General features: G+C 30.0%; 1 protein-coding gene across 12 annotated transcripts in view; it reads left to right on the forward strand.

Annotated features, from left to right (window-relative positions):
- The window catches only part of LOC143240860 (uncharacterized), a 71,812-nt gene that overhangs the window by 45,092 nt on the left and 4,574 nt on the right, over window positions 1-22,146 (forward strand). For all 12 annotated transcript variants that reach the window (XM_076484051.1, XM_076484062.1, XM_076484049.1 and 9 more), the window contains 7 exons: window positions 1,278-1,432; window positions 10,864-10,980; window positions 11,778-11,901; window positions 12,253-12,417; window positions 14,888-15,083; window positions 18,291-18,478; window positions 18,865-19,007. In XM_076484051.1, the coding sequence (XP_076340166.1) occupies window positions 1,278-1,432; window positions 10,864-10,980; window positions 11,778-11,901; window positions 12,253-12,417; window positions 14,888-15,083; window positions 18,291-18,478; window positions 18,865-19,007 (1,088 nt within the window). The remainder of the gene's footprint in view (window positions 1-1,277; window positions 1,433-10,863; window positions 10,981-11,777; window positions 11,902-12,252; window positions 12,418-14,887; window positions 15,084-18,290; window positions 18,479-18,864; window positions 19,008-22,146) is intronic.

Raw genomic sequence — 22,146 nt, forward strand, 5'->3', positions numbered from 1 at the left:
TGTACAGTTGGAATCAGTTCATTGTTGCAGCCAAAACATTTCTGAAGTACACACAGTGTATCAAATAGAGCCTATGTTGATAAGCATACAGCAGTTATACAACATAGTAATATGTAAGTGTATTGATGAATCTCTTTAAACACATTCCTTATATAAACAGTAACTTTAAAAAGGTTTGCCAGAGCATGCTTTCACTAAATCATGACAGCCCCAAATGTGAGTTGGTATCAGACATATTGAGCAAATTTGTAGCAGCAAGTTGTCTCATAAAACATCTTTGATGAAACATTGTCATTTAACAGAAAGGTGAACACTGATTAAAATATCATTAACCTAAGTTGAAAAGTTTCTTGGGTAAATAATCATTAATTACAATATAATTTTCTTTCTTGGGAATATCTGGCTAGCGTTGATTAATAAAAGTTGAGCTTTATGGAAGAATGGAAAATTAAATTTAGTAGTTATGATTTTATTAACTGTTAAAATAAGAATATTAATATATCTTTAGGAAAAAGAAGGGCAACTTATCGACTTTCTCACCAAAAAGTTTCTTTTGTAAAATAAGGCTACTGACCAACCAGTAACTAAATACAGAAGTGATAAGTAAATTCACCTTAACAGTACTTTTATTGAGTTAAGTATAATAATTTTAACACTTGTTTAGCAATTGTGAATTCCATAAAATAAATGGGCATAGCCTTGCATTTAACATACTTGTGCTCTGAAAGTTCAAAATTCAAGCCATTATGTGCTTCTGAGTATTCTTTACTCTTTCATCTGCAATGGCACTATAATTAATGGCAAATATTGCTATGTGCTTAAGAGTAACGTTGTAGGTGGCATAGGTTGCTGAATAACTGCCCTTTCTTAGATCAGCAGTTTTAAATTATGAATTGTTATGCCAGTACATGAGGGATATCTGACCTTGCCATTTATGTTGAAAATAACTTGTGCTGAAATCCATAAGTTTTTATACTGCATTATTGAATGATAAAAATATCTATTGTTCACTGTAGTGAAAAATAAACAAAAGAAGGCATTATTAAAATAAATAGTTTTGCTGTCCCGTTACTTTGAACTAACAATGAAGGACTAGTTCCATATTCATCATTGTTCCCACCTACTAATTTTAATTTACAAACTGTAAAGGAAGACACTTTTGTTTGTAAAAAAGTAGTATCTTTGTTTTTTGTTCATTCTTTTAAATTTAGTCTTTTCATATGTATGTGCACATATATAATTATAAATATTGTATTATGTTTCTGTTTCATATATAGAAAACCAGATTACCAACAGATTTCAAGAAAAAACCACACAAAAATGGTAATTATTGGTGGCTTAATGTACAGAGCATCTAACATGAAGCTTTCTATGGCAGTGAAACCTAATGAAAATAAGAAACTGGGCCACAAAACATATAAATTACCACAAAGTAAGTGACAGAAAAGATATAATGGAAACACTGGCTGTGTTGCTGCTTCTGACTGTGATAATTTATTTTTAAATTGTTTCTCTGATTCTATTTTAATAGAAGAAAATTTACATATTGGTTATGTATCTAATCTTCAATTCATAATAAAATTTCTTTTCTAAAGGAATAGAGTAAGTGATTTTATGTAACCACTTGTGAAATATTATTTTTAAGAAGCTTCTGTAGATAAAATGGTGTTATTTTGATTTTAAATTACTTTTTAAAATAAACAAAATACTTGATAAATTTTTAATTAAAATAAATAGTTTTGTTATCCCATCACTTTGAACTAACAATGAATGACTGGCTCCACAATAATCAGTTCCCAACCACTAGTTAGAATTGAAAAACTGTAAAGAAGGGCACTTTTCTTTGTAGAAAGTAGGATCATTGTTAATCAAACCTCTATGCAGTTTTGTTTCACTACACAGTTTTAGATTTTTTCATTTATTAATGAGAATATTTTTATTTATGCCAAATGTAGCATATAGGGCATATTTTTGGCATATTCAGAAATCATTCAATAACATTAATATTATTTGTTATGGAACAATAATTCTTTGAGGGTATGTATACCAATGAGATTGAAGAAAACACAAATGTGTGTACTCTTGAAATGGCCATTCAGGGACATTATCTGTTCACTGTGGCCATTGTTCATACAAGTGTTAGCTTAGATCTTTGTGATTGTAAATGTAGAGAGCTGAAAAAAGCTGTTCAACATTCAGTTTGGCCTACTTTGTTGGATTGCAAGGCTGTTCAGGTGCCAGGTGCTTCATGATACACAAGTTGTATCACACCTTGGCATGTACATCAATATAGGGGTAAAAGTATAGGAACTAGAAAAAGCTACTTTCACATATTTTTCTACTTGTATTGGCAGCAAGATATATTCTGAAGGTTAGAACTGTATTTAACCCTTTCACGAAGGGCTTGCTATAAAATACAAGAGTTCAACTACACATTTGCATTATAACTTTGATACAGCATATGTATCTTCACAAACTTTGTTTGACTTTTAGTAAAGATTACATTTTTGTACACAAAAAATCAGGTTTTTTAATGAAATGTTTTTATTAAAGATTTGTTTGTGAAAATAGTCTGTTTCCTGACTAATCTAAGTGAAAAGTAATCTCTTGCTATGATTTTAGAAAAACTGTTCTTCATCTACAAAATTTCAAATATTATTTGCATAATCTCTAAAACCTCCTAATTACATTTCAAACATTTATTTTTAGTGAGACTATATATTATTATTTTTTGTACTCTATGTAGAGTCTGCCACTTGACAAACCTTGTAACCATCATAAAAAAGAACTTGAAAATATAAATTATACTTTTCTTCATACTAAGAATGACTACATATTATAAAATGAAAATAAAAATGTTTAGTTTAAGTAGCTTAAGTCTCATAATGCTATATATGTATATTAGTTTCAATTTAAAAAAACAAGCTGAAACACAAATAAACAAAAAATGCTACACTAATTGAAAATACCCCAGGATACAAACTATAATGTAGGATTATAAAAAGTACCCTAAGTTTTGGAGACCCACATTGAGGTGGAGATTTGCCATCTATCAGTCTTTACCTCCACTTGCCAGGGGAAATAAAATGGTAGCGATAGATATAGAAATTAGGAGAGCAAGATGTGGATGCTCAAGCCCACATCTGTATCAGCCTTCACTGCCATCAGACAGTTGTGGGAAGGTAACTGCTCTCCCAAGTAAAGAAGAAAAATTAATTTAAATAAAAATTTGAAGACTTACCTCTTTAAGTTAGCATTCCAGCTTCCAATATGGTAGAAAGGCACTAATTGAGAGCACAGAAAATGAACATTACCAGGATGAAGAGTTCCATCCAGCTATCCAAACAAACTAGCGTAGCTCCCAACCACCACCCATTTACCAAGTCTACTGTGACTATCATGTTCTAAATAAGCCTGTATATGTGGCAAGACGTACATTTACATAAAGTAGTGCCAAGTTGCTAAATGGCCTTATTCACAACTAAAAATAGTTATTAGAAAATTTAAGTAAAATTTCTCTAATTGTGTTTTATTTAATACATTCTTATATTTGTTACAAAATAGTTTAATAATTTTATTTAAATTTTTTTATTTAATATGGTAATTAATTTTTGTATCAATATTTCAACATTACTAAAAATATTGTAATTTATTGCAAATTTTACAATATCTGAATTAATTCAAAGTTATAATGCTTAGAAGGATATGGTGCATTACTATTAAAAGAATGTGAACCACAAATTGAAAATGCAAAATATTTTATTTTAGCAGAAATATTTATATTTACATCCTTATCAATTATTTTCAATTTCTAATTCTGCCAAATAAATAATGTTAATAACATTATTTATACTAATTAAATCATCAATATGTCTATAAGTTAACATAAGAATTTATGGATTTGTGTAGTTTTCAATAAATCTGTTATAATAATAGTAAAGATATAAATTTACTGTAGAAGATGAATAGTTAGTTTCCATTGGAACTTCTATTACTTGTTTAAAAAATCTGTTAATTGAAAAAATATATAATTACTATAAATACAGAAACTTAATATTTCTTTTGTTTTTGGAGCTAAATTTTCTTTCTTCCAGTTCTATAAAAAGATAACAGAACTATTCTATTAATGAATTTAAAACAAAGATTAAATCTTTTAATGGAATTGTAGTGTACAATGTGGTGAAATCAAATGTTTGAATATTATTTATTTGTTCACACTTTTTAAAATATTTTAAAATAGGTTATTTTTTTATAACCCAAAAAGTATGTTTTTTATTATTGACACTTACATTTTTTTATTTTATCAAGTAAAATATTGAATAATTTATGTAATAATATAGCCAGTTGTTTGATAATTGTTCTTATTGAACTGGATATAAATCTTAAATTTAATTGGAGATTTATGTAGTTGGGGAATAGTATAAAGAAATGTTAAATCTACATAAGAATTTTGTGTAGAATAAAGTTTATTATAGGCTTTAATGAAATTATTAATTGCTGTATCTTTGGATTGGTTAACAACTTTAAATGTTTGTGTGCTATTGATTTCTTTTATCACAGTTAATGCATAAAACTTATATCATATATTGAATGAAGTAAGAGTATATAAGGGACCATTTTCAAAAAAGAAATAGATGAAATTCTTGTATTATATCTTAGCTTGTTAATTTGAGTTCCTAATTTGTATGAAATTATAGACTTAGTATTTTGCCATCACAAACATCTAATTTTAAACAGTGTTGTATTCAACATACCAGGTGACTCACTAAAATGTATATTTAGGCAAGTTCTTTTAATATTTCTTTTAAATTAAGAAATTAACTCGTATATAATATTAAAATTTGAATTATAATCTACAATTTAATTCCTAACTTATTGACATAAATTCATAAAACAGTATTTCAATAATATTTTGTTTGCAAATCAATAAATACGATGACATGGCCTTTAACTTATGATTTGTAACAAAAGAGTCAAATAAATATCAGATTCTAGAGGTACAACCTGTTAAGTTTTTCAGACAGTGTTTTCTTTTGTTGTTGTTTTTTTCATGCAAACGTTATTATTGATTCCTGAGAATATGTATTTACATGTTTATACATACTGTTAATTAGGTAATACCATTATTAATGTTTTTTAATTGCAAAATCAATTCTGTAGTGCAGATTACAAAACCACAAAAATTTTTTGCTCTAAAAAAGTAATAAATGTTAGTTGTTTGACTGCTGTTTCAAGTTAGGAAGAATATGTTTAGTGAATAGTGTTCTGTGTATATTAATATTTATAATAAATCATAGATATTTTGAACAAACTATTGTTTTACAAATCTAGTAGTCTGCTTTGAACTTAGATTACTTCATTTATCCATTGTATGTACATTTTATTCTAACTTGTCAGCTTTTGTTACAGAGATTTGACTACTGAGTTATTGTTTCTGGGGTTCTTACTAGTTCCACAGTGAAAGGTCCTGGGGTCTCTTTTTTTTTTTTTTTGAAGGTCCCATATGTAGCATTTAATAAAGGGAGAAAAACACTTCAGTGTCAATGAAAACCTTTATTTACAATTTACACTGTATTTTATTTCCCTTTATGAGTGCAAATTTTCATAAGATGAAACTTTTTTCATCTTGAAATTTTCAAATATGTCCTTGTGCAACCCCTAAAACCCCCTAAATAAATATAAAATGCTTTATTCTTGATGACAAGAAACCCACTTGAAATAAAAATGTATCTCAGAACGGTTGGTATGGGTATTAACACTTTTATTGATAAGCAGAGAACAATGTTTCGACCTTCCAAGGTCGTCTTCAGGTCAAAACATTATTTTGTTTTTTCAGAAAAACTATTTTATCTTTTCTCTTCTCTATCCTAACTCTCTATTACGTCGAGTGAACTGACTGACACCATGACCACTATTCAAAATAAGGAAATAATTATAAATTACCCCTATTTTATTAGTAAAACAACTGACTGCAAATTGTAACAGAAAACCACAATTGTTTATTCTAAACAGCCTAAAGTTTGAAACAATATACATCTATTTATACTTAAATTTTACTTTTATTGCCATTTGAACCATGTCTAACTATTATTCATTCCATATAAGTTTCAAGTCGCTTCACAAACATGCAGTTCACATTATGGTACTGTTTAACATTTAGAAACAATGACAAATTATTCACTTATCAATCACCTGTCCTAACAGTTCTATGAATACTTTTCCAGATTTGTTATTGTATTCATGTCAGTATTGTTTTACATGTTTATAAATGTGGTTACTATAATAATTGGGCCTTAATGGTTAAATTTATAACTACATAGCGACCCAAGTGCTGTGTAATTTACCAAAGGAAATGAATAGTTATGTATTAGGTAAACAAATACATGAAGTAAAAACTAATATTTTTTTTACATTATTCATGGAGCTTATATTTAAAGTAAAACAACATAAACTGATATCAATTTATTTTGTAAAATAAAACATTTGACTGTTATAATGATTAAGAATAAAATTGCCAAGTATATTCAGGTAACACAGTATTACTGTGTTAATAAGTAACAATATTTAACTTGTCCATATTCACCAGTAATTTTTCATTTTTACTGTAATGGTATACCAGTTAGCTGTGTAACACTGTAATTATGTGTTCATCATTTTTTGCACAAAAGAACAGACTCCCCACATAATACAATATTTTGGATTAACTGAGATTATAATGCAGCGATTCTGATGCAGTTACTGGTGTTTTTTATTTACTGTCCTCTAGCATATAAATTTTCACACACCACTAGCCTTTAAGTCCAACTGAATTCCACATGCTTTAGTTGCATTTAAACATGCAAATTAACATGTGACATCCCTCAGTCAATTCCTAGGAGTATAACATACCCTTCTGTTGCAGCTGACTTCCTCTGTGCAATTGAAAACAGAATGTTTTGATTTGACACAACAGAATTAAGACTTAGTGCATGATTTTGTACCTAGCTTCCTCTGTTTTGGTTTTCAGTTTCACATCCTTTGACATTGGTTGTGTTTATTACACTGAGTAATATCTCTCATCCAGTTCACTCTGTGTCAGGTTCTTTTGTGGCTTCTTTCTAGCTGGCTCAACTGTGGTTTCTGTCCTTTCTCCAGGAACCATATTACCTCTCCCTCTTTCCTTGTTTTTCCTCTAGCACCCTTGCTTAATGGTGCTTCATCCCCTATTCCCACACTCTGGCTTCACATGTAGCTTTTGTCTTCACTTGCAAAGAGTTCACGAATATCCACGTGTAGCATCACTGTTTTCTCACTCTGTTCCATTCTTCATACATATCTGTGCATCATCATAAGTGGAGAATATTCTGGCACTGATTCCCCCCATTACTCTTGTTCCCTTTCCTCGGATACCTGTTTTACATGATTGATTAATATAAGTCTTCTTCTTCAACCATCATCGGCTTTTGGGCAGCCCTGTCATTTCCCTTTTAATTTGCTATGTATTTTTCTCTCCAGTTATTTCCCTTCCTTTCTTGTACAGTTCATAATCCCACTTTTATCTGGATTGTCTTGTATGTCCAGACTGCAATTTTTATATTTTTTTTAAGTGTTGTGTTATGCACAGTATCCTTCTTGCTCCTGTTTGCTTATCCATTGGAGTCTGTACATTTCTTATGATATTATCTTATCCTTCTCATCAACTGGGTTCATCAGGTTATCAGTAGTGTGTGTATTTCTCCCTTTCTCATGAATCATGCCAATTTTTCTGTGTATTGTCCCATCTGATCCATCACCTCCCAGTATCATATCGTATCGTTTATGCTTATTACTGTCAGAGTTTTTGTATATGAATTGTAATCTTTACAGTAAGTGTCTGCAACTTGTTGGCAATAAATTCAAACAATAAATGGACAGCAAATAATCCACTTATTTAAAAATAATATATTTAAAACAAGTCAAATGTCTGTACAGAATTTTTTTATATTGTAGGATGTCACAGTTGTATCTAAAACTCTTAAATAACTCTCTTTTCTTGTCAAAAGTCGACAGAGGCTGATTCAGTCCCAGTAGAATATAGTTGACAAAACAAATTTTCTCTCTATATGATCTGTAATAAATTCAAGTACGTTATGCCATGGATAACTACATCTGTTTCCTGAACTTTAACTAATTGTCTCCTTTTCATTAACATCCTTACAGGTGGGTTCAATTTCTTATTATCACCCTTGGACAAGACAAATTTATTCTCCTTATCTCTGTTAAACTGTGAAGCTCATCTTAAAATATTGCCCATTTCAGCTAAGCTAACTTTAACTTAATGCTTTTTGAATTAACTTTCTTACTTCTTCTTTCCTAACTTCAAAAATCTTCCACCATGGCGAAACTGTCCATCATACAGTCTACATTTATCTAATTATTTCTCAGTTAACTTGCCTTTTTCTATTTGGACACATTTATAATAAGTGACAGAATAATCTAGAACTATCTAGCACCTTAGTAGCAACAGTACCATGCATATCTTGAGAAAATTAGAAGCTTCAAGTAAGATGATATCAACAATATTACTAAAGCCCTAGTAACAGCAGTCAAATTGCATACACAACATGTTTCATACAGTTACATAACAAACTTTTAACTATTACTTTTAAAATAATTAACCTATGACACTTTTGTTATGAAACCTAAATAATCATTGAATATAAAATCACTAAATAAACTGAAAAATAGCTATTAAGGTAAACAATCTTGTATATCCGACATTTACCATTGTTTTTTTTTGGAGGAGATAATCTCGGCCGGCATGTAGACCACTCCCCATACTTTGGTGTCATGTTACTTATACTCCTTGGCTGTTTCTTGTGTAGCTGGATATTGTCTTCACCTTGTAGCCATTCTCTGGTTGATACAACTCTGAGTCAATGAGTTATTTTTGTTTTATCAGGGACCTCCTTCACAAGTTATGGATTGCACTGTATGGTGAGTAGTGCTTGTACAGGTATATTAATATCCACGATCTGCACCATGAGACCTGTGAAGTCTATCACACTTACTGTTGAGATGGAATGCTGCACAAGACCATTTGCAAGTTCTTCTTCTTGGTATATGTTCATACTGGACCATACACTCATGGACTAACATGAGTAAAGCAGAATGAGATTGCTGCCCATTTATAATGTTGCTTAAATTACTGGGTTTGTGAACAGTCTGCTGTTCAGAATAGGTTTACATGTTCACCTGCTACACTTTTCAGTGATACATTCCTTCAGACTCTTCAGCGCACTTCTTTCCCCCTTTTTTTTTCCAATGGAACATGTGAGTCCTTAACACATCCCAAATCCTAGCTGCTGGGATGTTGGATCATAGAGGAATCTTTTTGTATGTGCATAATCCCACTCATTTGAGAATAAGGTGATGGAGTTCTACCTATGTAGAAGGTGTGAATATCTTCCTCTGTAGGTCTGAATATTTTATTCCAGATGCTGCTGCTCTGGAGCAGATTTTTTCCTTCATTTTGCAGTTTTGCCTCTCTGGCTAGAAACTCTCCCTTCTACTACCAACCCTAAACACTTTGTCTAATCATAGTTTGGAATGATGGGGGGATTCATATCTTCTCCACCCTCCACCACTGCTGTTATTGTGCATTTATTATATTTAACACAAGCTAACATTAGCTTCATCCATAAGTGGCAGCACATCCTTATACCAAAACAAAAAAATGTTTATTAAACTTTTTATAACCAACATGCAGTGTGGTGAAAGGACATATAAACATCATGCATGTCTCTTCACAGAGAATTGCAGTATTTAAAAAATAAAAAACAAATGGTCACCACTATTGCAGTAATACATAAACTCAGCTGAAGTATGTACTCCATCTATTGAGTTATACTTACTTCCAATTTTAAGCTGTGATCTTTCAACTTTGGCCTAATATACATTTCTGCAGCCAGTGATGGTCAACTGATTATTCATGTGTAAAACACAATGGAAGGACATTAAGAGGTGGGTGTTCTAATCAGGTAACAGATAGCACCCTTGCTACCACTACTTTGGCTCGTATGTCTTCCTACAAAGTTACCCTGACCACCTCACACACTGTATACCATGTTTTAAGTATGTATTGAATCATTAAAGCCTGCACAAAATGTTTGGTGAGGTAATAATGAATACTGTTATATATAAATTACATTAAAATTAGGAGCTTTGTGTTGTTTATCATAGCCTCCACTCAGACATTTTTTTTAAAGTTTCGTAACCCAGCTAAAGAACAGGTACCTCAGCTTTTTAGAAATATAATGCAATGTTAAGAAACAGCACATTTACACTTTATTTATCTCTGTAAGTGGGCAGTGCAAATTAGTTGCCCTTCTCACAGCCATCAGGTCAAAATAAGTGATATTGACATGTAGCTTTAGTAGCTTTGTTACAACAAATACAGGGCAAACAAGCTGAGTGGCAATGGGAATCAAACCTAATGCTGTCTGATCAGTTGGTTCTTCCTTACCCCCATACTTGTGTAGCTTTGCACTCAACAACATATATAATGGCAATATTGATTACTTTAATAATTAGAATAATCAAAAACTGTTAATAATTAGAAACTGTAATTTTAATTAAGTGATTATTTTTGAGCAACCAGTTGATTGTACATTCAATCATTTTTATGATGTTAAATTTGTTTCATAACTAATAGGTTTACTGCTGCTTATAGTTAATTGATTAATCATTTAATTCCTCCATTTAATTTTAAGTACTCAGATGTGTATGTGTTTTGTTTACAGATTTTTAGTTTAAGATGCTTGTTTTTGTTTGTAAGATAAGATATATTTATAAGACATAGATAACAAATCTTAAAAGATCAGTGTATTTTGGACTTGTTATTAGGAGGAAAACACTCCAAGCCACAGGTGCAGGTGGTGATTGTGAGGGGAGTTAGGTATCAAATGGATCCCAGTGGTAGAACCTTGCAAAAAATCTCAAACATGAATTCAGAAGATAAAGGTACATTGAAAAATAAAATTGATATTCTCTGTTATTAAGGCATTGTGTTTGTAAAGGTAAATAAAGAAAAAAAACATGAATCTGTAGAATTGTAAATTTATTATTTTGCTAGTTAAGAATCTGTTTTCAAAAAGTAAAAATTCAAATTTCTCTGAAGTCCTGCAATATGGTCATTTCCAGTTTAGTGTGTCCTCATTGGTGGGGACTACAACCATTTAAGCATAAGAATTCAGCATTAGTCATATTGAAAAAAAAAGCTTGATTCTTAAACACTGTATTAATTCATTAAGGTTTAAATTTCAACTTTCTGGAAGCTACTTCTTTTACTTTCCTGTTTGCCATTGCTAAATGTTTTTGTGCTTTAATTTTACATTTAGATTAGTAATTTTTGTGTTTTGAATAATAATAAGAAAAAACATTGTAAAGTAGAATGTTTGGACTGTTAACTTTTTAACTTGGCATGTTTTTAAAAATTGCTTATTAAAACTTAAAAATCATATAATATGTAGTTATATAAGTATTTTATTTTTCATGTTCTTCCATATCATTTTTCTTTCAATTATACTTTGCTGATAAAAGGATTTAAAGAATCTTATCTGTATGTTAATAAACTGTTATATAAGTGAGTGTTTGAGTTGTGTTGGAGTGGAACATAAATACTACATTTGATTTTTTTATGCAAGATTTTTTACCCTAAGTTTCAAAAAAGGTATTTTTGTTTTCACTCCCAAACAAAGTTTTTTTAAAAAAAAACAAATATTTATGTCACCATATGAACTTATTTTTTTAAATTTCAGCATGGACAAAGGAGAGCAGTAGCAGTGTACTGAAAAGAATTGACCTTGGTAGGGCCACATATGTTCAGACTAAACCTGGTGTTCTTACTAAAACAGGGTTCTGTGAAGCCAGAACTTTTGCCAGGTATACTGGTATATAGTACATGGTAAAAAGTACTGTAAGACACTTATATCAGTTATTCTGTTAATAAAAAAATCACACACAAAGTCTTTCATTTGTGTGTGTTTTTAAGAAAAAAATTAAATATTTTGCAATTGCTTGGTTACTCAAATAGCTGAACTTTGGGGATTGAAAAGTTAAGACAGATAATACATTTTAGTTTTATGACATACTATTAATAACATTGCAGTGATGAACTATATTTATAGAAATAATACTGATGTTATTATTTCTCAAAAATGTTTTGGTTGTATCAAATATGAATATGTTTTGTAAGTTTGGGAATATAGCTTCTCTTTATTTTTCTGTTAATAGTCAGGCAGTATCTCGTAGTATTAAATGTGTGTTGGAAGCTTCTCAAAAGAAGACTAAAAGAAAGACAAACCAGTATTGTATGTTTTTCAATCGCTTTGGCAAGTGTCACAAAAGAAATACTTGTCCATACATTCATGATCCTGAAAAAGTAGCTGTGTGTACCAGGTAGGTGCTACTTTCAGAAATTGTAAACACATTTTTACATTTAGTAAATTCCACAGTAATATTTATCATGTCTTGTTTTATGTTTTTCTCAAGAATTATGTCACCAATCTTCTGATTTCACTTATTTCTTGAGTTTTAAGTATTTCTGTAAAGGATTTTTAATATTACAGTCAATGAAAATCAGTATTAATAAGTATGAATGTTAGTTTATGATTAGCATACCTTATTATACTCGGTTTTATTAACTCTATGCATAAGGGCTTTATGATTTCATTTACTCTATGCATAAGGGCTTTGTGATTTCACTTACCACTATGTAACCATGAAACTGTACATACTATAACTGATTGTGCTAGGTGTATCTTATAAAATTTACAACTCTTAGTAAAAATTACAAATCTGTTTTACCCAGAAAAATCATAGCATTGAATAAAGTGTCTTACTAAAAATTTATCCGAGACTTTATGAAGCTATTACTCAGTCAAATGAAAGAAAGATGCTTTTCATCCTGAAAATAAAAAAACTTCTTTTCATCTTATTGTTGCCTAACCTTTAGGACTTCCAGATTAATATCAAAAGCTCTCCATAAAAATATACTTTCTCTTATTTTTTCTACCCTAATACTTATTGAGCAAAGTCATTATTGTACTGAGTAATGAAAAATATAAAATAAAATTAATAAATTTTTTCTAGAATGAATTCAGATTTTAAACAGATACTATTATTTATTGTAACAGCCTCAGCTTCTGACTTGTTTATATCTGTTTTGTTTTAGTTTGTTACTTATACACTTTCTCATTAGGGAAAAGCAATAAATCATAGTAAAGGATAGCTAGGTATAAACAAATAATCAAATTATAGTCACAGAGCTGTGCATGAACTGATTTTGTGCAATTTCTGAATTTGAGTTTTATGATCTAACCTAGTAATTTTTCAATTTTTCCATTGTAGTTAATTTTGTTTAAAATTTACATTATAAGTAAAAATTGGTAAAACAAAGGTTACTTTTATTTAAGTGTTAGACCAATTGCACTCATGCTGTGTTTTAGTTATTATACTTTTTCTTTCTTTTTCATATGTCCAAAAATAATTCAGTAAACTTTCAAATATGCATTTTTACAAACAAAGAAATATATCAGACACCGAAATAAAATGTCTGGAAACTACCATAATTTATCTCACAACCTAAACTGTATTTTATATTTCATTAGTACTTGGTGCAATGTCTCAATGTTTTGTTTTTTTTTGTTGTTGTTGTTGGTTTTTTTTAACTACTGACTCTGACTGCCAAGGAGTGAATAATGCAAGATTCTTGTACATTACAATAATTATTATCTACTGGTTATAAACATTCTCATCAGATAAGTTCAGCTGGTTTAGAACACAGCCCTAAGGGTGTAATAAGATGAAAAGAGTTTTTTTTGTGTGTGTGTGTGTGTGTGTGATTTGACAAATGTAATGATAGCATAAAAGATCAAAAGGTAGGAGTCCCAGATTTTGTACTTTGATCTTCCATTGTCTGTAGTTTATGGTTTTGCTTTGTTTGATGCTGTGAAGCCCATATAAATAAAATATATAAAGGAGGATTCAGAGAACCTGATGCCATACACAAGACAAAGAAATGGAGATTAAGAATTTATTTTGATATTTTGTTTTGAAATTAAGAAATTAAAACAGATAATATAAGAAGTTGAATTGTAAATTACATTTAATGCACTTTTTTGCAACAATTTGATAGTAAAGTTGTTAATTAAGTTTTGAATTTAACTCTTAAAAAGATTGTGACATGCATGCTCTGATTCACTCGAATGCATAGGGCAAAAATTGTATAAAATTTTAGTGTTGAATTTGTTAAGAATATATTGAATAGAATGTTCTGACTTTGTGCAAGTTTTCATCTATTGAGCTAGAGTATTTGTCAGACACAATTTTGTTATCATAAGCTTAACTAGACATATTACTCTACAGTTTTACAGCCAATATCAGATTTATCACTTTAACGATACCATTCACCATTGTGTTCTCACTATTTTGTCATATCCATTTCTTAAACTTGCTCTACTCATAATCTGAGGGTTGCAGGTTCGATTCTCCGTCACACCAAACATGCTCACCTTTTCAGCTGTGGGGACATTATAGGTAACAATCAATCCTATTATTCATTGGTAAAAGAGTAGCCCAAGAGTTGGCAATGGGTGGTGATGACTAGCTGCCTTTCCTCTAGTCTTACACTGCTAAATTAGGGATGGCTATTGCAGATAGCCCTTGTGTAGTTGTGCTTGAAATTCAAAACAAACAAACAAATCTTAAACTTGCAGCAAAATCACATTTTTCCCCATCATTTACTGTCATATTTCCAATAGCTTTTTATTAAAAATTTGTATAAAGCATGACTGTTTTATATTACTTTCAGTGAATCCTATAAAATTGCTCATTCACCTTGAAATATTATTATTCCTTCATCTTGCAGGTTTTTGCGAGGAACGTGTAAGGTTGTGGACTGCCTATTTTCCCATCAAATCTCTCCAGATAAAATGTCTGTATGTTCTTTCTTTCTTCAAGGCCGTTGTAATCATGACAAGTGCCCATACCGCCATGTAAATGTCAACCCAAATGCTGAGATTTGTAGAGACTTCTTGAAAGGTTACTGTCCAGCCAGAGATCAGGTAAGATTGAAGAGTCTTATTTTGAACAATTTTAGGGAATTCTTTTATTCCCCTCCTTCCTTTGAGTACCTCATGTCCAGAATCCTTGTACAGAGTTGTCAAGAAAACAATTTAAAGATCTGTACTACAAATATATACAGTCATGTGAAAAAGTTAGGGCACCTTATGAAAGCCTGTGTATTTTTCTAACATTTTTGGATATATAGATATTTAATCTCAATTTTAACAATACTGAGAGATTACAGGAATATAACTAAACAATTAAAACTGAAGAAAAGACTTTTCAAGATCTTCTGTAAATGTAATTCTATAAAAATACATATTTTAACTGAGGAAAAAGTTAGGACACCCTACTCCCTAATAGCTAGTGTTACACCCTTTGGCTAAAATAACTGCAGTGAGATGCTTCTTGTAGCCATCTACCAGTCTCTGACATCGGTCTGAAGAAAGTTTGCCCCACTCTTCAATGCAGAATTCTTTCAGCTGTGAGATGTTTGAAGGGTTTCTTGCATGTACAGCCCATTACCAGTCACCCCCACAGCATCTTAGTGGGATTAAGATCTGGGCTTTGGCTCGGCCATTCCAGGACTCTCCATTTCTTAGTTTTTAGCCAGTCTTTGGTAGATTTACTGGTATGTTTTGGGTCATTGGCGTGTTGCAGGGTCTAGTTCCGCTTCAGCTTTAATTTTATTACAGATGGACTTGCATGTTCCTCAAGCACCCTTTGATACACAGTAGAATTCATGGTGGATTCTGTGATTGTGAGCTGTCCAGGTCCTACTGCAGCAAAGCAGCCCCAAACCATGACACTTTCACCTCCATGCTTCACAGTTGGTATGAGGTTCTTTTCCTGGAATGCTGTATTTGGTTTACGCCAAACATGTCCTCTGTTCTGGTGTCCAAATAATTCAGTTTTGGACTCATCTGTCCAAAGGACATCATTCCAAAAGTTCAGGTCTTTGTCTATATTCTCTCTGGCAAACTTCAGCCTGGCCTTGATGTTTCTCTTAGAGAGCAATAGGTTTTTATAGGGTGTCCTAACTTTTTCACGTGACTGTATGTATGTATGTATCTTGTGTAAACTAGAAAGAAAATGCATTAAGGTTTATAAACTTAAAAAAAGAAAGAATAAATTTCTGTTGAGTGTACTATTACATCTTAAAAATGGTGAAAGAGCAAAACTGAGTTTTAACTCACTCCCAGGGACTTTCCTTATAACCAGTTTGTACTTGTTGTAGTTTTTATACCATAACTTTTAGTACAGAATTGCATACCTTCATGATGTTTGGCAGATTTTGTGTCAATAAACAAGGCTTGTGTACACAAAATAACAGATTGTTTTTATTAACTCTTTCAAAACTGGCTCAAGCAATTTGACTGACCATGTGACCCCATTGTACTAATTTAAAATCTTTATAGAAATAATACTTACTTTCAAAGTAGTGTGTATATCTTCACAAAATTTGGCAGTCATTATGTAATCATAATAAATCTTTCACATAGAAAAACCTTTTTTTTAAGAGAAATATTTTAAATAAAATAAAGATTTGTTCTAGAATGTATTGAGTCTGTGCAAAGTAATTTTCGTGTTTAGATTAAAGATACTTTTTCTCTTTTCAAAAATTCCAAATTTCCTTTGTATAATCCCTGATACCTCCTAAATACATTTCAAACATTTTTGTTTTGTTGTTTTGCTACAGCTTAATATTTTATCTGTTCTTTTGTCTATCGTAACCCAAAACAGAATTGGTCAATTTGACCAACTCTGCAACCCCCCAAAAATCAAAATAAATCTAGATTAGCCTTTCCTCCTTTCTAAATTGACTTCAGATTGTAACATGAAACTACATTCATTTTTCTGAAGTAACTTTAAGTTTGTGACTGTATACATCTATCTATTTATAATTAAAATTTATTGTTTTATTTTCTCTGAACAAGATCTAACTATTATTCATGCCATTATAAGTAGTAAATCATATTGGACTTGTAGAATTAGGAATTTACATACTAGTAAAATATGGATTGCTAGCTAAAATTTTATGCTATACTAATTTCTATAACATAAACACAGAGTAGTTTAATAAAATTTTAAATATGAGACACTAAAACTTTCTGTCATGCATAGCAAAGGATATCTGTGTTGAAAGAATTAAGTTTACATTTCCTTGTGCATCTTATATTTTCAAGTGTTGACTCTCCAGCATGTAAAGTAATTTTGCTTTTAAGATTAAAAATACTTTTATGCATCAGAAAATTGTCATATTTCACATGCAAAATCTTGAAATCCTCCAGATAATTATTAAACCTTTTTGTAGAAAACAATTTTATATATTATGTGTTATTTTCACTATTGTATCTCTGTTTGTAACTAACAAACAATTAAAAAGTATATTGATAATGATTACAAAGTATAAAATACTCAAAAGTGTTTAGTCTAGACAGGTTAAATCTCGTAACACCATATATCCATATCTATTTAATATTTTTATTCTATTGACCTTTCAGCTATGTCTTCTTAACATTACAAAAATTGTAACGGTGCAGCAAACACGTACTCATGTTACCATATCCAACAGTATAAAACTGGCATTTACAAAGTGACCTGTCTTGGCTCTGTTCTCATGGACCAGTATTTTGTAGAATATACTCACATTTACAGTTACAGTATATTACACAAGTTTTGGTAATTTACGTTTCTGATCCATAAGAAACTATCAACTTTGTATTTGAACATCACAGACATCTAATTTGAATCAAAGTTGCATTCAACATATCATGTGACGTACAAAATTTGATACTTAGGATTTTTTTTAATATTTACTTTTAAGATGTCAACTGATGTATAATTCTCAAATTTTTAATTAGAATATGCAGTGTAATACCAAATGTTATGACCTGCCCTTTGACTCCTGACTAGAAAACTCATGTTGATAGGGTTAATGGACATAGAAAATCATATGTTAGTGTGAAATATAGTTTGCTGTGTAATTTCCTTTGAATCCAGCATATGTGACAGATAGAACATATTAAATTTATCTGTACATTTACTTACTTGTTTGACAGTACTGAAACCTGTCTGTGTTTTAATAATTTTTTGTTGATTCAGTTAGAATAATAAATAATTAAATTATTGGTTGAATAACTGTGGTAAAATGATATCATGGAAAAGTTACTAAAAAAGAAATTAAATTATTTTAAACTTGTCAGTGTAAAAAGCAGCATATACTATCTTGTCCTGAGTTTAAGAAGACTGGACAGTGCCTTAAAGGTAGCAGTTGCCTTCTTTCTCATCCAGTGAAATCAAACGTGAAGAGTACTTGGCCATCCATACCTCAAAAAGAAGAAATGCCCATGCTAATCCAAGTCGAGAAAGAGATAAAGCATTGTCAAGAAAGGTAATTCTAGTGTTGTATTTTGTTACAACAATACGTCTTGACTTTGAAGAGTTAATGAATTTAGTCAGTGAGTCTGTCAGAACACCAGGGATAAAAACTCATTCTTGAAAATTGGGCTTAATTACTGAAAATATATTTTCACTATTGAAAGAAAAGTTATCTGTGTTTAAGTGGGATAAAAAGTAACAACTTATCAAACACCTAGCACAAATCAATTATTGAATTAGGGTATGTGCAGTTTTTTATATAGTACTTTGATTTTTTTCATCTTCTCTAATTTTAACTATTAATGTTACAGAAGTTTGTCATACTTGCTGAATATTTGGTTGCAATATGTAACATATGAAATTAATGATAAAATGATTGTTTTATCTGTATTTCTATAGTATTTCAGAAAGTAAAAACTCTGTTAAAGAAACAGAGGATGAAGGAATTCATCCCCCAAGCAAACTTCCCAGTTTACCTAGTTATATATCTCTTGAAGATCATAGCAAGAAAGAAGCACCTGGATCAGTGCAGGAAACAAAAGGTAACCTTACTATACATTGCACCTTGTGGAATTCTGTGAATTAAGGTTAATAATATATCTTTAGAGATCAGAATATTTTGAGTTTTTTCTAAGTTTTCATTTTATTAAAAAGACCTGCTGTTGTTTCTTGCATAATAAAATCATTGTTGAAAATTATTTTAGCTTTGTAATTATGAGGTCGATCAAGTAGACTGTTTTTGTAATCCTTACAGTTCTCATATTGTAATTCTTAATACACTATATGTATCTTTTTAATAACAGTAGACTGTTATTAAACATTATAATTCTTATATATAGTTTATTTTTAGACTTATCCAAGTGCAAAGTGATTTCCACACCAAAATTTAAAATGCTTTTATTCTTCTCAAGAATCTTAAATTTCTTTTCAGTAGTCTTTATCTTTAAAACCTCCTAAATAAATTTCAAATATTGTTTTGAAGTAAAACTTTTTATTTCAACTGTTATTTTCTCCACCCAAACTTTATTATGAATCTATGAAAGATTAGTCAATTTGACCCACCTCATAATCACTAAAAACAAATTGAAATAAGTCTAATTTCCTCCTTTAAAAAAACAAAAACTTTAAATTGTGACATGAAACTACATTTCTTTATCCTCAAAAAAGTGTTAAACTTTTTTATGCAGAAACAGTTAAATTATATTGTTTTATTGCCCTTTGTGCCATGTCTAACTGAGATTCATACCATACAAGTTATACATTATGTGTCAAATATGCAGCTCATATTACAGTATTGAAATGAAATCTCTTGAAAAATTATTGTTTTTATTCCTTATTTTACCTTATATAACCTACAATGTTCCTAATATTTACATCTTGAGTTCTTTTATTATAATAAATAAAAAATACACATACAAAAACAAGAAATTTGCTACCCACTTTTTTGTTTGTTTTTTTCCTGTGCTTTTAACCATTAACAACATTTTAATCCTTTTGTTGTTGGGTATCCATTTAAAATCCCTTCTACATAAGTCACTGAGTTGCATTCAAAATTTAATTTAAAACTTTACTATCAGCATTATAATGTAATTTGAAGTTTTGTGTTATGTCAGTGAAATTAACATTATAATGTAATTTGAAGTTTTGTGTTATTTGATTCGTAGTTTGTTTGTTTTTCAAAAGGTGCCACACCCACTTTCTATAATATTCCTTGAGCAGGATGAATTCTGTTGGAACTAGAGAAATTTTTCTATCCCCTTACAGGTGCCACACCCACTTTCTATATTATTCCTTGAGCTTTACGAGTCCCATATAATTACTTGAAAAACATGTATATAGTCATTATAAGAGCTTATTTTACACAACAATCCAACAATAGTTGTTGTCATTGAGTAAATGTAATTGTAGTAGTATTGCTGAATGCTTTATCCATGATAGCAGTTATTTCTTATTTAAATTTATCACAGTTATAAAGACAGTTAAACTGTATTTAATATTTATTTTTATATCTTAATTTATTATCTGATATTTGTGTTTTGAAATGGATAGTTGAAAGGCTTAAACATTTTTTACACATCTCAAACATTACCCCCCCCCCCAATCTTAAGGCCTGTGCATCTCTCAGAGATACTGTGATATGCCACAGAAGTGTTGTTTGACTTATGTTGATATGAATAACAAACAATAAAGAACAGGAAAGGAAAGTAAAACATTAAAAATTAAGTAGGTTGGAAAAGGAAAAGATCTGAGATTGCAAATATCAAAAAAATGTTTGGTAAGACATTTTGCAATAAATTAAAAGGTATGTATATTTTTCTGTCTCTTAATTTTAAACATTTCATTGCACTGTGTGTTTATGGTAATATGTACAGTTAGTGATGTGCTAGAGAAAAATGAAATCTAAAAAACTTTGAAGTTCATTTAGAACATTCTAAAGGTTATGATGAGATGGAAAAAAAAAGTATTTTTGTACTTAAAATGAAGATTACCCTGCACTACAGCCATTCAGAATACAATGAAAATAAATATATACCATCTTTTCTGTAGAAAGACTTAATTAAAATAATGCTGTTCTTTGTGTGTGTGTGTGTGTGTGTGTGTGTGTGTGTAATCTTTAATAAAATCTTACTAGTTTTCCTGAGTATATGTTAAGAAATCTCAGAGTTACCATATGTATTGTTATACATTTACTTTAATACCTATATTTGTTACAGTTTGGTGCATGTAACGTATATTGTTGAATGTGTATTGTGTAATTGCCACCTGCTTTCAAACTTGTAGAAGATTTTCAAGAGCAAGAATCAACAAAATGTTTTTGTGAAAATATTAGTGTATCTTCAAATGTTGTTGAACAATCAAAAATCTTGCCTAATAAATATATAAACTGACAGTCCAAGAGACAGTTTTATGTTGTTTAGCTACAATTGATATATGTTATATAAGCTCAGAAGCTATAATTATGATTAATGCTTATTAGTTGGAAAACTACAGAATTTTACCAATAACATTTATAGATTTTGAACATTACAAACGTTCAACTTCTGTGAATTAATTTTGGACATTAAATATCTTCGTCAATTAAAAAAGGCAGCTTATAAGCAGCATGAGGCCAACCAAGCTAGCTAGCTTAAGTAAGGTATAACAATATTAAGTAATTAATTAATTTTTTCATTGTGGACCTGAACCATCAATAAAATTTTCAGGTCTAGACCAGATAAAAGACTTAGTTGAGTTTGTGAGTTTTTGTAAAACTTCTATATAAACCAATATTTGTAATAACCATTATTCTAAATAGCATTATTGTTTGTATATTAAAATATATTTGTGTTAAAGAAAATTGTGTGTATCAATCTTGTTACCAAATACTGTAAATATGATACATGTCAAAGTTCATTTACCTTTAAAATTAAAATTTCCTGGTATTTGAAATCATAATATGTAACAAACATAACAAAATATATCTGAGACTTGTCTGAGATAAATTACTGTACATAATAGATTCCTGAAAACTACTGAAGTCCTTTTTGAAGAGGTTAACCCTACTAATTTTTATACTAATAGTACTACTGCACTAATGTTTTTATTTAATTAAATAATGCACTAAAACACACATGATAATAAAATGCCAAAAGCAATCAATGTCTCATAACTATTGCAGTTTTTCTGACTTTCTAAGTATGT

Source organism: Tachypleus tridentatus, chromosome 13 (genome assembly GCF_004210375.1).
Source record: "Tachypleus tridentatus isolate NWPU-2018 chromosome 13, ASM421037v1, whole genome shotgun sequence".
NCBI lineage: Eukaryota > Metazoa > Arthropoda > Merostomata > Xiphosura > Limulidae > Tachypleus > Tachypleus tridentatus.